Source organism: Phocoena sinus, chromosome 14, assembly GCF_008692025.1.
Source record: "Phocoena sinus isolate mPhoSin1 chromosome 14, mPhoSin1.pri, whole genome shotgun sequence".
NCBI lineage: Eukaryota > Metazoa > Chordata > Mammalia > Artiodactyla > Phocoenidae > Phocoena > Phocoena sinus.
Window position 1 is genome coordinate 74,486,486 of NC_045776.1, and position 16,202 is coordinate 74,502,687.

Genomic DNA, 16,202 nt, shown 5'->3' on the forward strand with positions numbered 1-16,202 from the left:
CACCTCTTCCACTGACTGAGAGAGAGAGAGAGAGCAGAGGCTGCCAGACATTGGCCCATTCTGCATCCTGAGACCTATCTGATGAGCTCTAAGGGAATTCCCTAATTCTAAAACTCTAGAGAGTCTGTACTAAGATTAGATAGATAGAAAATGACAATACATACAGTGATTAAGAGTACAAGCTGCCTGCATTCAAATCACTGCTTCTTTACTTCCCAGCTGTGTGACCTGGGCAAGTCACTTAACTTGCCAGAGCCTCAGTTTTCTTATCTCTAAAAGGAGAATAATCCAAGGACCTACCTCACAGAGTTGCTGGGAGGATTAAGTAAAACCAATACCTGGAACACCTTAGCACGTGGCCTACAGTGTATGAAGACCACACCGAGTGACAGTGATTATTACACATGATGTATATGCAGCAGCACCAGTCACTACAACAGATGCATTGCTTTCTAACGCACCAGCTACTGTGCTAAGTGCTGTGCACATACTAGAGAATTTTTTAAATGATAGCTAATACTCTTTGAGCACCTTCAGGTCTTAAAATTCCCATCTTACAGGTGAGAAAACTGAGGCCCAGAGATAAGTAATCTTGCTCCAGCTGAGATTCAAATCCAGGCTGTCTGGCTTCAGAGCCCATACCAGTGAGGGCTCTCAGTGAGGTCTGTTTTGCTCATGGAACTTGTTATAAAACATAGATTCCAAGGCCCCACCACAGGGCCTGCAGATTCTAGATGGAGCCTGGGAACCTGCATTTTTGCAAGCCTTCCTTGGGTGGCTTTGACAAAGGCAACATTCTGAGAACCGGTGAACGGCATGATGTGGCCCCCCTGTCCACTGGAAGTGACAGTCCCCCATTGCAGGGCAGTGGGTGATTCTGGCACAAAGCTCGCCAAGCACCTGGTACACAGTAGGTGCCCATCACTCGCGGTAATGCTGCAGCATTTGTCACTGCTGTCGTTATGACACAGGGACTCAGCTGCCTCTTTCCCACCTTCTCCCCATCTCCCCTGCAGAGGTGGCTCTGAGTGACCCCGCCTGTACAGGGGCCACCGCCCCACCGCGAGAGGAGAGAGCAGGGGGAGTTGGGGGCTATTCAGCAGTTGGAGCCAGGGAGGACCGAGCGGGCCACCCACTGGGTCCCTATTCCCAAGTGTCTGCTGCTGCTCCCCAGCCGGCCGTGGTCCCAGCCCGCCAGCCCCCACGCCCAGCGGAGGAGGAGGAGGAGGAGGAGGAAGCCAACAGCTATGATTCAGATGAAGCAAGTAGGTGACGCGTAATGGAGGGATGGCTGGAAAAGTCACTTCAGCGGTCGCCCCCAGGGAAATAGGAATGGCTCTGGGGACAGCTCTGGACATCCCCAGCCCCCCAGTATGCCAAACCTAATAAACATATTTACCAAGTTATAAAAATACAAATTCGTGTTACTAAATTCACAAAATGACATCAGCTTTCTAAAGTATAAGCGCATCTATTTTTTCATTGTTGTAAAAGACACATAACATCAACGTTAACCATTTACATAATTTTTTAAGAGTGCAATTCAACTATATTCACAAAGTTCTATTTGGTGGTTCCATAGAACTATCACATGACTCAGCAATCCCACTCCTAGGTGTATATATAGATAGAAATCTATTTTAATTGTTTCCCAGACTCTTTGGTGTGTGTCTTCTAAAAGTCATTTTTTAACCATGAGTTTAAAATTTCTGACACTTCCTCTTGCATCCATCCATTCAATGATTTATAAAGTGCCTGCTCTATGCCACACACACACACACCAGTGGCACTTCTACTGGGTGTGGCTGGGAGCAGCAGGGGAGAGCTGGGGTGGCCTTTGTGAGCTGCAGGGAAGCATGGATGGGTTGTGTCTGGACCTGATGCATGCTGTGGGGTTGGGGGAACGTTCTAAGAGCTCCTGGTCAGATGGGGAGACTGGACCCACTCAGAAGAAATGGACCAAGGGCTGTAATCGGCGGGATGGCTTTGGCCCATCGCGTCACCTCCCCTCGTTGTAAAAGGGAAAGCAAATACCACCTCCCATGCAGGGCTGAGGGGTCGTAAACTGAGGTACCTGCTGAGAAAGGGCTTCATAAACCAGAAATCAATTATTATATAGTGCGAAAACACACAGTGAGGAATTATTATTATATGACATGCACATCTGAAGTAATAATCGTCAACACTTGCTGAGCCCTTATTTCGTGCCGGGCACTTTTCTCACTGTGTTACGTGCACGTGCTCAATTTCATGATCCCCGTGAGCCTGGGGACAGTTGCTTTTCCTATTCCAGTTTCACAAGTAAGGGGACAGAGGCTCGGAGAGCTTCAGGGACTTGTCCAAGTTCATATGGCCAGTGAGTGGAGGGACTGACAGTCTCATTGCTGCAGCAGGCCAGAGGCCAGACCTGGAGGGAATATCAGCTGTCCTGTCTCTCACAGGGGTCATGAGTCTGCAGGCTCAGGGAAAGGAGTCTGAGGAGCCTACCCCCACCTCGCTGGCTGGGGGCTGTTTCTGCCCTGGAAATGCACCATGTCTATCCCACCTTCCTGGCTTTCCACATCTGGTCCTTCTGCCTGGAGCAGTGGCCACTGCTCCTTCCATCTGCCTTAAGTGTCTCTTTGCTGACCTGCCAAGCCTAGAAGATCCCTCCCAGCCGGTGTATGTCCCTGTTAGGAGCTGTCCCTAGTGATTTATAACAAGCCTGTCTCTGTATTCAACTCCCTCACTCACTCATCTCTATATTTGACAAGTATTTATTGAGCACCTACGAGGTGCCCCCAAACTATTCTAAGTGCTAGGGTTACCATGGCAAAAAAAGAAAAAAAAAATAACAGACAAGATGGCTGATCTAATGGGACTAATATTTTAGTGGAGAGAAACATACCAATGAGTTCATTTCAAATAAAGACAGAGCACCGTGAAGGAAATAAAATAGGGCGAATGGCCATGAGGGTGGCTGCTTTAGATGGAGCAATCAGGGAGGGTTTCTCTGAGGAGGTGACATTTAAGCTGTGATGTGGATAATGAGAAGGCACCAGCCATGTGAGGATCTAGAGAGAGAGCATTCCAGACAGAGGCACAGCAAATGCTGAGACTCATTTATTCCTTCAGCAAGTAAGTGGGCACAAACTGTGTGCCCTGCACTGTGCCCAGCAGGGACATAGCAGTGAACAGGGCAGTCACAGCCTTGCCCTCATGGGACTCTCAACCTAGTAGATGGAAGTCATTAACTAGGCAATTGCACAAATGATTAACTGATCACAGGTGTGCTGAGGGCTCCAAAGAAGAGGAGGGTCTACCAGGATGGGGAGTCCAGAGGGACTGAGTCTTCCTCTCCTCTGTAGGCTCAATGGCTAGCCCAGACTGGGCACACGGTAAGTGCTCAGGAAATGTTTGTTGAATGAATTAATGTCCTCTTGGTACCTGCCTCTGTCTTCTTCAGCCACCCTGGGTGCCCTGGAGTTCAGCCTTCTCTACGACCAGGACAACAGCTCCCTGCACTGCACCATCATAAAGGCCAAGGTGGGTAAGGGGGCCAAGCTGGGGACCACTTAGGATGTTCTGGCATTTCTAGGGGACTTGGGGAGGGCATGGGTGACCATGTCTGTCTCCTGTCATTGCCTTGTCTATCTGTGACAGTGACAGTGATGAGGAAAGAGCAGGAATTAGCCACGGCCAATTCCTTTGCAGGGAGGGCTTCCTCCGGGGAAGGTCCCAGAGGGGTTTCACTTAACTGCAGCTGCCTCCCGGGAGTGGAGGAAACCAAGCTTCAAGGGCAGAGCCAAGATCTGCCCAGCCCCATCCACACCCTCTGGAGGGGATCTCAGAGGTGTCACCTGGGAGCAGTGGCAGCCTAACTTGACAGCTGACATGCCACTGAACAGCTCCTTCTATAGACGGGGCTGTCAAGCTGGAGCTACAGACTGAGTCAGGACTTATTGTTGCAGATACAAGGACAGTAATCTGGGCTTCTGGGGCGGGGTGGGGGGGCGAGGCAAACCAGATTGGAAGAGCATCTCCATGCTACAGGCTCCAGGGGCAGTGAGCCAACTTTACTGCAGCCCGCAAAGAAAGCTGGATGATGCCAATGCTAATCCCAGGAAGTAGTTGACCAGGATCTCCCCCTGCCCCAAGTCTGGTCTATAGAAAATAACAAGCAAGGTTCAGGAACCAGACTTCCTGGGTTCAAATACCAGCTCCACCCTTCCTAGCTGTGGGATTTGGGGGAAGTTAACCTGTCTGTGCCTCAGGGATAATAATAGAGTCTCTCCCATGAGGATGTTGGTGAGTGTTAACGTGGAAGGTGGCGGGGTGTCCCAGTTTGCACAGATGGTCCCCAGCTATGCCTGTTGCCTTGATGAAATAATTAAGAACTCTCCTTTCCACTCACAAAATGTCCCAGTTTGGATGATCAATAATGTATGAAATGCTTAACACAACTTCTAGATCAACGTACCCAGGTCACTTCTTCAGCAGGCACTTAGATGCATTTACACGTGCCCTCCAGTAGCACAGTGAGGTAAGGCCCTACATTATCTTATTTCATCTTCATAGGAACCTCTGAGGAAGAGATGATTATTAGCCCCATTGTGAGGCTTAGAAAGTTAAAGCCTGAGGCCACTCAGCTGGTAAGGGATAGAGCTGGATTTGAATCCAGATGTAACCATCTCCAGCTCCAGAAATGGGGGAAAGCCACACCATTACAGCCCCCTTGCGACAGGGGTACAGAAAACTCAACGGCTCAGGGGCTGGGCTGGTAAAGAGATGAGAAAAACATGTGAGACATTAGGGAATGGTAGTAACTTTGGTAAACTAAACTGGTGTGAGCAGGACCCAAACAAAGATGTTCAAGTTCAAATTTGAAAAAACACAGCGTCTGCCAATTTGTAACCTCCCAATCCAAACAGACATTCCAGACATGTTTATTAAATACCTACTCTGTACCAGGAACTACCCTAAATGTTGGGGAATATTAAAATGAGCGAGAATAGACTGTGCCCTCATGGAGAAATGGACAAGAAACCACCACTATAGCATCTCCTGAGTATAGTATACCCTCTGGGGCTTTCTACAAATTATTTCTTCCCATTTAATCTTCACAACAAACCTATGAGGAAGGTTTCATCATCGTTCTCATTTTATAGATGGGGAAATTGAGGCACAGAGATTAAGGGACTTGCCCAAATCACACAGCCAGGAAGTGGTGGAGCTGGGATTTGAACCAGTGTTGTCCAGCTCAAAAGCCTATGCTCTTACCTTCTAGGCTACCCAGCCAGATTTCCCCCTTGCACCCCACTTTGTGGCCTCCTCTCCCCACCTAGTAGTAGCAAACATTGTTCATACTGAACTTGTGCCAGGGCCAGAGTTCAGCCTTCACAGGTGAGATCTCATTTAACCCTCCAAGAATCCCATGAAGCAGGGTCTGTGATCAGCCCCACTGAACAGCTGAGGAAACTGAAGTCCCCGGAGATCACAGGGCACGATACATGGGATTGGAGATTAGTGCTGTGAGAGGAGAGAGTGGGAGCCCAGAGATAAGACACCTGCCTCAGCCAGGGCCTAGGGAGATGGGCAGAGCGTATCTGAGCCCCGGGAATTTTGGAACTGCTCGTGTTAACAAGCCCAGCTTAACTCCTACCCCGGACAAACTGCTCTCCCCCACAGTGGCTCATTTTAGCCATTTTAGCCATGCCAGCTCTGTGAGGGGGGCCAGGCAGAGATTGTGATCCCCATCATACGGATGGAGAAACTGCGGTCTCAGAAGTGAGTGCAAGGGCCAGGGCCAGAACTCAGGCCTCCTTTCTCTGGCCTTTCCTCCTCTCTCACCCATTCTGGGACATGTCCTCCCATCCCAGCAATAACAATCCAGCCTTGTTGGAGCACTTCCTGTGTGCCAGGTAGTGTGCCAAGCACTTTACCGGTGGGATCACGTTTAAATCTCACCAGCCCATGAAGCATCCCATTTGACAGGTGAGGAAAATGAGGCTCAGAGAGGTTACAGAAACTTGCCTAAGGTCACACCAGCCAGTAAGTGACTTGGCCAGGCTTTAAAGCCCGTCTGCCGGATTCCAGTGCTCATTTCAAGATACTGCATTTCCCTTCTCTTTCTTTGCAAGAGGAAGCACACAGGATGGGGTGATAGCTGTGCCCATGCCTGTGATAACTGAGCGCCAGCCCTCCCCAGGCCCTCACGCCACTGCCTTCTTCTCTTACAGGGACTGAAGCCCATGGATTCCAATGGCTTGGCCGATCCCTACGTTAAGCTGCACCTCCTGCCGGGAGCCAGCAAGGTACCATATGGCCTGGGCCATCTTGGCAAGGGGGGCACATGGGCTCTGGAAAGCCCCCAAGGTTCCCAGCTCAGAGCCTAAAATAGCCACTCCCCAAACCCCCTCTTCCCTGATTGGCAAAGTTCTTACAAGGGGTAAGGGATGGGCCAGAGCCATTCTCCTTCAAGAGGCAGGGGCTCTGCTCATTTCTCTAACTCAGAAACCTGGGGATCCAGGTGAGAAGCAGATACCCTGATTATGCCCTTGACCTGCTCAAACCACCTTCAGGGCTCCCCAGTGCTGACCATGGTCCACCTCCCCCACCCATTTTTGCCCAGCCAAACATCTCTCAACAGAAATGACTAACGCTTTCCAGATAACTTGAAGAAAAGGTTCTATTAGTAAAGAGAAAATTTTACCCCCATCCCTTCCACCTTTCTGGAGGGAAAGTGGGATTAATTCTCCTTTCTTTGGATTGACCCACTCAGAGCACATGGCTGGAAATGGACGTGTGCCTTCTTGGGCTTTATTTTTGCTTTGTTGTGTTAATTTGACATGGATGTCCTAAAAACAAGGCTTGCCTATATACTTGGTTACATGATCTTAGAAAAATGCCTTTCAAAAATCTCTGCAAGGGCTTCCCTGGTGGTGCAGTGGTTGGGAGTCCGCCTGCCAATGCAGGGGACACGGGTTTGTGCCCCAGTCTGGGAAGATCCCATATGCCACGGAGCGGCTGGGCCCATGAGCCATGGCCGCTGGGCCTTTGCGTCCGGAGCCTGTGCTCCGCGGCGGGAGAGGCCATAGTGGTAAGAGGCCCGCATACCGCAAAAAAGAAAAAAAAAAAATCTCTGCAAGTATCAAATGCCCCATTAGACAAAAAAGGACACACACACACACACACACACGCACACGCATGGGCACATACACTTTATCTCACTCTTTTTGTTGGATCAGGAAAGACAGTCCCACCTGGCCATGGTCAAACTTGTTGGCCACTACTCCTTCTGACTCCCCAGCGACGTTTGCTTTCTCCTTGACCCACTTCTTTGCTCACTCCTAAATCCAAACCTGCTTTGCCAAAGGAAATCCAATCAATCACTTACATGTAGTATGAATTAGATTTCGCACCAGGCTACCAGGTGCGTTTCTAACCTTCTCTCTTAGAGTAAAATGAAAAATTTTGTCGTCTCTAAGGAATTTCAGGCATGGAGGATGCTATCTGGGGAAACAGAGGGGACCATCCCAATATCCCCAGAAATTATTTCTTCACTGCCTAGGAATGGGAGACTCTCATTTCTGCTTCCCTGGCCTAGAAACAATACTTTTTCTCAAAGAAAAATATCTTTGCTTTCTATCTTTATAAAAGAGTTCAAAGAGGGGGCCCAGTGCCTGGAGGGAGGGCTGGCCCAGTATCCAGTGTTGGTGATGCACCCTAGAGGATGACCCCACTCCCTGAGAACATGCATTTGGGAGCAACAGAGCCCCTGGACACTCCTGAGGGAAGTGGACTCCTAAGTCACCCACCCATCGCAAATGAGCCCAAGGGATGGAGCTGCAGGGCTGACTCCCCACTGAGATAGATGTCTGTCTGGGTTCTAGTCCACAAGCTTCGTAGCAAAAACCCTGCGGAACACCCGAAATCCCATCTGGAATGAGACTCTGGTCTATCATGGCATCACGGATGAAGACATGCAGAGGAAGACCCTCAGGTGCTTGCCGGGAGGGTGGGCAGAGAGGGGCCTGAGGCTGGGCAGTCTGAGGCATGCGTGGTTCCTGGGGGCAGCGCTTTAAAACATCTCAGAGTAGTTTCTTGTTTCTTTTTTTCTTCTAAAAAGCAATATATTATTCCTGATAGACACTTTTGAAAATACAGATAAGTGAAACTGTTAACATCTTGGTGTCTGGACATTTGGGTTTAGCGTGTGTCTATATTTGTGTGTGTGTGTTTGTGTGTGTGTGTGGGAAAGTTTTTTTTTTTTAAATAAAGTTGAGTGTTTTTAAAAGTGTTTATAAAAATGGACCATCCTATTAAGTAATCAGCCAGTTTCACTTAACAATATACTGACGCCACTTCATATTCTTCTACAGTGTATTAAAATGCATTTTAAATTATATAAGTAATAAATGAGTACATTGTTCTTGTAAAGAATTATTGAGAAAACAAAGCTGCTTTCAAATGTTAGTCCCCTCCCTCAGCCTGGGTTGCCTTTCTCCTTCTGTGAGTGTGTGTATATTCATTATATACGTGCATACACTATATATATATGTATATATATATATACACGCACACACTGTCGTTTACAATATAAGAAATATCCTGTTGAATATATCTGGAACGTGTCTTTTTCCTTAACAATATATCTTGGGGCTGTGGCCATGAGAAGACATTTAGATCTACCTAATTTTTAACTGCTTCAGAGTACTCCATAGCATGGGTCTATCACAGATTTTTTTAATGTTTTATTATTAAGTGTTATGAATATACAGAAAAATATAGAATATAATAAAAACAAATACCCATGAACCCAATACTCAGTCTTTCAAAAATCTTAATATTTGTTGTATTTGCTTCAGCTCTTTTTTGTAAGGAATAAAGCACTACAGATGCAACTTGAAGCTCCTCTTGTATACTTCATCCCCCACCCCTTTCTCTTCTTTCCTCCCCAGGGCGAAACACTATCCTGAATTCTGTGGGTATCATTTCCAAGTGTGTCCTATGCTTCAGCTACTTAATTATGTCTCTATAAACAATATATGGTATTGTTGGCATGTCTTAAAATTTTATGTAACTGTTTACCACTTTATCCAGTTCCCTGTGGACAGACATTTAGATAGCTTCTACCTTTTTTCTATTACAAACAAATTTGCGATGAGCATTCTTCATGCTTCCTTGTGTTCATATGAGTATTTCCTTAGGACAGAAACTAAGGAGGGATATTTGCTGGATCACAGAATATGAGGTGTGAGTCTTTTTAATTTGGCAAGGCATACAAACTGGTTTACAAATGGGCTGTTCCAAGTACATTCCTATCAGCTACAATATTATTTTAAGGAAACATAAACATTTTTATTGCAATGTAATAACATCCATTTAGAAAAGTGCACACAGAAAAAGTGTACAGATTGATGAATTTTCACCAAGTGAACACACTGGGTTAAGAGAACAGAACATTCCCAGACTACAGAAGCCCTCCCCTTGTGCCCGCTTCCAGTGAGGACCTTTTCCCCCAGGGGATTCACTACCCTAACTGCTAACAGGAAAAAATAATTTCGTCTAGTTCTGTACTTTATACAAATGAAATCATACCACATAATTCCTTTATGTCTGTCTTCTTTCAGTTAATAGTATATTTGTGATACTCATCCGAGTTGTTGTGGGTACTTGTAGGTTGTTCTTTCTCATTGCTATTTAGTATTCCATTGTGTGAATATAACACGATATTATTTATTCATTCTACCGTTAATTGGCATTTGGTTGGTTTTCTGTTTGGGGCTATGACAAATAGTGCTGCTGGGAACATTCTAGTAGCTATTTCTTGCATACATTTCTGTTGTATATACACCTGGGAGTGTAATGGCTGAGCCGTGGTGTATGTATATGTTTAGCTTTATTAGAAACTGCCAGTTTTCCATAGTGATTGCACCAATTTACACTGCTATCGGCAATGTCTGGGAGTTCCAGTTGCTTCACATCCTCATCAACACTTTTCCATTTTGGCCACTCTGGCGGGTGTGTAGTGGTGTCGCATTGTGGTTTTGCATTTCCCTGATGAGCAATTACAACATTATTTTCAATGCGTACTGTTACATTTTTAGGGTTACTTCATAATTTTCTTAAGAAGTCCCCCCATTATAGAATACTTACGTTATTTCTGCTTTTTCACAACTATAAACAAAACTGTGGTAAAAATCTTTGTAGTTACGTATTTTTTCACTTATGTCTTCAAGGTAAATTCCTAGAAGTGGCGTTACTAGGTCAAAAATGGTGATTATTCGTGAGTCTTTGGAGACATACTGTCCTGCAGAAAGGATGGTGGTGTTTACACCCCCACCGGCTGAATGGAGACAGTTTCTTTCTCCAGTTGTGTACAGTGTGGGGTTCAGCAGGAGGGTGTTCTGACCCTTCAGAACTTTGAACCTTGTTCAACAAATGTTAATGGCCAAGAAGCAAGGTACTCTTAGTTCCTGTCTGTCCCCCATGGGGGGAAGAGTCCTTTCTTCCTCTTAGTATATGTCAGGATGAATTATCATGCCTCGATTGGTCCTTTGGGCCTCCTGAGGGACCCTTCTCATGACCTACCCCTTTTTGTGCCTCTGGTCTACTCAATGCTGTGCAAAGTAGATAGCAAAAGACAATATAGTGTTCTGGAAATCAGGAGCTTCAAATTCTGGTTCTGCCCCTTACTGGGGAAAAATTATTCAACATATCTGGGCCCCAGTCTCCTCTCCAAAGTGGGAAACTTAGAGGTCTTGGGGGGAGAAAGAATGAAATGAGAAGAGTCAGCTAAGCTCCTAGCCTAACTTTGCCACAGATGATGCTGAAATGACCATAAACTAGATGTAAAGGGGGCTGAACTTCATTAATCATCAGGGAAATGTATTGGGTTGGCCAAAAAGTTCATCTGGGTTTTTTCCACAACATCTTATGGAATACTAATAAATTAATACTACAAGGAGATACTATGGCCCACTCAGAATGGCTAAAATTAAAGACCGACAAAATCGAAGTTAGAATGAAGAGCAACCAGAGCCTGCATAAACTGCTGGTGGGAGTGTAACTGGTGGAATCACTTTGGAAAACTGTTTAGAAGTTTCTACTGAGGTTAAACTTGTGTGTAGTCCATGGCTCAGCAATTCTGCTCCTAGGAAGATACCTAACAGAAATATGTATCTATGCATATAGAAAAGACATGAACATGAATGTTCCATTGCAGCTTTATTCATAACAGCTAGAAATGGCTCAAAACCAAATGCCCATAATTAGCAAAATTATTACAACATATTTACACAATAGAATACTATACAACCAAAAAAGGGACAAATAACTATAGACATGGATGAATCTCACAGACATAATGTTGAACAAAAGAAACCAAATGTAAAAGGGTATACATCTGATTTTATTTAAATGTAAGTCAAAAACAAGACACTGAATCTTGCCAAGAGAACAAGATAGTGATTATCTCTGAGGGAGGTAGTGACTAGGAGGGATCATGAGGGTCTTCTGGGAGCTGGAGTGTTCTATATCTTGATCTATCTGAGTGGTAGTTACATGGGTGTATGCAAATTCAAAAATCCAACAAGCTAGAAATTTAAGGTTTGTGTATGTTATTGCTTGTTAAGTTATACTGTGATCAAGAAGAAATTAGAAGTACCTGGCCTAGTGCTCAATAAATATGAAGTTGTATTATTCCTGTGCACATTACACGTTCCTTGCCAGCATCAATCAGAGCTCTTGGTACGTAGTAGGAGCTCAATATATGCTCTTCTTTCTTTCTCCATCCTTTATGTCAATCGCAGGATCTCTGTCTGTGATGAGGACAAATTTGGCCATAACGAGTTTATCGGTGAGACCAGATTCTCGCTCAAAAAATTGAAGCCCAACCAGAGGAAGAACTTCAATATCTGTCTGGAGCGGGTGATCCCGGTGAGTGCCTTTGCCCCAAGGGTTCAATGGGGAAGAAGAGTTGGAGAGGTGGGTGCTGCCTTCTTTTGGGGCTGTAAAGGATGTGATAGATCTGTAGGGTGCCAGACAGGAGAGGGTCTTTGGCAGCTGCTGGAGGGAGGGTGAAGATTTCAGGTCAGAACATGGGGGTTGCATCCTGGGCTATGCCTTCTACCACAACCCTGTGTTAGCATCACTTCTGAAGGTCAGAGTGGTGTGGCAGAGTGGCCTGCCTGGGTTCAAAGCCAGCTCTGCCGTTTCCCTGCTCCCTGGCCTTCACCAAGAGTCTGAACTATTCTGGGCCTCAGTTTTTCTTGTCTCTAAAATGGGTGTTACAACAGCACCTGCCTCATAGGAGGCAGAACCTAGTACCTAATAAGCACTCATAAATTAACTGTTGTTATTATAGTAAATAATACTGCCTTACCCACCTGTCAGTCAAGAAGTCATAAAGAATCATAGAGATACACAGGAGGCAGGATACCATAGCACTTAAGAGCATGGGCTCTGGAGCCAGACTGGGATTGAGTCCCAGTTTCTGCCACTTATAGTATAACTTGAGTCAAATGACTTAACCTATCTGTGCCTCAGTTTTCTTGTCTGTAAAATGGGATAATATAGTACCAACCTCATAGGGTCTTTTAAGGATTAATGTAAAAGTACATGTAAAGCATTAAAACTGTTATTGTTAGATGTGACACTCACCTTTTGAGAAAGAACAAGAACCAAATCGAGGTTGTCCAATTGGGCTACACCTCTGAATCAACTAGAGATTTTAAAACCAGAGCTTTACAAAATAGATTCTGTGGGGGATCTCCCTGGATATTCTGACTTAGCAAGATAGGGTGAGACTAGCAATCTGTATTTTTAGACATAATCCAACCTACCCTTTTTTACATCTGAGCCACCTGGGGCTCCCAAAAAAGAGGAGCGAGTTGCCAAGGTCATACCGCAAAGTCAGTGACCCGTGTTCTCCAGGCACCAGCCAGAGCCCAGCTTTCTTGCAATGACCTGCGTGCCTGTTCCCCTGGGCAGTGGGCCAGCGCCCCATTGGGAAGCCGGGGGGTGGGGTGGGAGGGGGACTCCTGCAGCATCCTCCCACCAGATGGCCAGCCTGAGGATGGACTATCTGTGTGCTGCACCATATTTTATAGCACAGACAAAGGAAGACACAACAGGGAAAATTGCAAGGAAGAATTACACCGAATGTCCAGGCTCCCAGTAAACTCATTAGATGTGCCTAGGAATGAAGCCTTTCCTCTGGGTCTTTGCTGGTAACCTGTTGTCTCTTCAGGCTTTGTCATCCTTCCGTCACTCAGTGAGTCCCAGTTTGGTCAGCTCCTGGGTCTGCCACTCGCTGTGATGGACTCAGCCAGCCTCAGAGGGCACAGAGGGTGGCAGGACAGGCCCCGCACTGGACCCACAACCCTGCTGATCATCTCCTTTGCTCTTAAACCTCCCACCACCAACTTTCCTCTTATGCCCCACTAAGGACAGGGACCTCATAAGCTCTGACCCCCTCTCCTCTGGACTTCAGTTTTCCTCATTTATAAAAGTGGAGAGGTTGGATTTAACCAGTGCTTTTCACATTGCGTTCCCCAGAGCCTTAGAATCCTGCAAAAGGGCCTTAGGAGCCATGGGGGAAGAAGCACCTGGTGGCCCCTGTGCCACTTCATCCAGAGCAGACAAAATCTTATCTGTTTTGTGTATGGGCTACTTTGCCACTTATTGGTTGTGGCAAGTGGTTTAACCACTGTGACCCTCAGTGTCATCATCTGTAAAATGGGGATAGTAATACAACCTACATCAATAGGCTGTTGTGCATTAACATGGTCTCTCAAATGGTTAATGTTATATACATTTTAGCTGAATGGGGGAAAGCTGGAGGGCCACAGAAGCTTGGAGAACCCATCCTCATGGCTCTGGATGCCAGTGGAGGAGAGAAGGTGTTTCTGGTTTTTCTTGTGTAGGGAGATGAGCCCCATTGACAATGTTATTTTTCCTTTCTGTCTCCCTCCTCAAGATGAAGCGTGCTGGAACCACCGGGTCCAGCCCGAGGCATGGCCCGTTATGAGGAGAGGTGAGCGCTGAAGTGGGGTGTTGAAAGCCACAGTCGGGGTCATGGCATCTCCCTTTTCTCTCCCTCTCCCTGGCCCCTTTCCCACTCTTTTACCCCAAACCACCTGCCTGTTGGTTTCACCATCGGAGGTGCACTTGCCCAAGGCATTAGAAAACATGAGGACCAGAGCAGCTTTTCACACTGCGAGCCCCCAAGGTGGGGGAAGCCCCATCCTCTCATACCCGAGAGAACACCCTTGACCTGTTGGCAGAAAGCCGTCTGCTCGCAGTTCTGCTGCACTAGAGCAATGCCACGCTCCCTCCATGGGGATGTAGGGTCAGGTTCTCTGAGCTGTGTGTCTGGCAGAGACTGGAGTTGGGCTTCACAACCTGCCCTCGGCCCCAAGGCTGCACTTTTGAGAAAACTGGGTGGGTTGGGGGGGAGTCTGAGCTGAGTCACGTTGGAATCAGGGTCAAGCTCAGCCTATGATCAGAGTCAGGGTCAGTCCGTGTCTAAGAGTAAAGCCATTGGCCCCCATGTGCCTAGAACTGGGCCCCTTGGCTTTCATCATTTGCTCCTCCCTGGAGTCTGGGGTGTCTTCTGTCTGTAGTGCTGATTGCACTAGCACTGGCCCACCTCCTCCTACTTTCCACAGACTCTCTCTTTAATGGTCGCCATCCACGTTGCCCAGACCCCTTCCCTCCTAGGCCCACACACCCTCTTCTCCTACTGCAGCAGGTGGAGCGTATTGGTGACACAGAGGAACGCGGCAAGATCCTGGTGTCCCTCATGTACAGCACACAGCAGGGAGGCCTCATCGTGGGCATCATACGCTGCGTGCACCTGGCGGCCATGGACGCCAATGGCTACTCAGATCCATTCGTCAAGCTGTGAGTCAATGTCTGGGGACTGTAAATGGGCCCCAGAGGGGGGTCCTAGATCCTTGCAAAGAGAGAACCAGAGAGCTTCCCCAAGATCATTATACATTGAGGCCCAGAGAGGGCCAAAGAAACCTGCCCAAGGTCAACACAGTGAGACGATGCCCAGAACCGGTGAGTGTGAGTCTGGAGTCTCAGTCAGCCTGGTGTGTCACCACCCATGTGAGAAGTTTTGTGGCTCTCCTCCTGTGGGAGAGGGGTGTCCGGCAAGGTTACAGTTAATCCCAGTTGTAGTGCTGGGAATCAGCAACACATCCCTCCAGAGTCCAGAGCCCCACCACCAAAGAAGCAACCTGACTTTTTTCTGGATTCAGGTCTGGGAAATGCTCCAAGAAAAAGACCTTAGGCTTTTGGGGTTATTCAGTTATCTCAGTCATGGGGAATAAGAGAGACTTTGTGTTCTGGGTCCTCTGAGAAGATGCCAACAGGGGATTAAACAGAGGAGAAATGCCTATGTGAGGAAAGTAGGGGAAAGGCAGGGGGAAATGGGACAGCAGTTAGACGGCCATTCGAGTCTGACCCTAAGTGAGGGGACGAGGGAGGGAGGGGTGGGTGGAAGCATCCCAGATGCAAGTTCAGCAAAGCCAATCAGGAAGTCCTCAGCCAAAATTGGGCCATCACATGAGGCCCATGTCTCTAGGAGTAGGCTTGCCATAGGTATCCCTGCCATGTTCGGTAGTCAGCTGGGAGTGTGTGGCTTGGCAACAAACAGGGCATGGATTTCCAGCGCGGCAGCTGGGCGCCTTGTCATTTATGTTCCCTGTAGTTGGAGGTCCTTCAGGCACATTCTCCAAGCCGCCATTGAATCAGACATGGGATATGCAACCTCCCGGTCTCTGCCAGCTACCAGCTGTGTAACTGTAAGCAAGTTATTTGATGTCTCTGAGCCTCAGATTCTTCATTGGTAAAGTGGAAAAAACAAGTCCACTTATTTCCAAGAGTGGCCATAAGGCTCAAATGAGATACCATATAAAAGGAATAAAATTACGCCTTGGTACAGAAACATTTAGCTACTCTGAATTAGATTCTGCCTTGCTTGTGGCAGTAAAATGTGTGTTTATGTGGTTGTTGTTGAGAGCCTGAGCTCTGGATCCAGACTGCCCGGGTTGAATCCCAGATCCAATAGTCTTCAATATTCTCCAGCTGTGTGACCTTGGGCTCATGCATTAACATCTCTGGGCCTCTAGGTCCTCATCTATGAAATGGGAAGAGTAGTATTGGTCATTTGGTCCTGCCCTCCAAGAAGCAGACACCAAGACTAGATGAGA

At 47.1% G+C, this 16,202-nt stretch overlaps 1 protein-coding gene across 1 annotated transcript in view; it reads left to right on the forward strand.

Annotated features, from left to right (window-relative positions):
- The window catches only part of RPH3A (rabphilin 3A), a 95,299-nt gene that overhangs the window by 74,257 nt on the left and 4,840 nt on the right, over positions 1 to 16,202 (forward strand). The window contains 7 exon segments of the mRNA XM_032602771.1: positions 1,017 to 1,265; positions 3,446 to 3,525; positions 6,219 to 6,293; positions 7,872 to 7,981; positions 11,793 to 11,919; positions 13,961 to 14,017; positions 14,732 to 14,886. Coding sequence (XP_032458662.1) covers positions 1,017 to 1,265; positions 3,446 to 3,525; positions 6,219 to 6,293; positions 7,872 to 7,981; positions 11,793 to 11,919; positions 13,961 to 14,017; positions 14,732 to 14,886 — 853 coding nt within the window.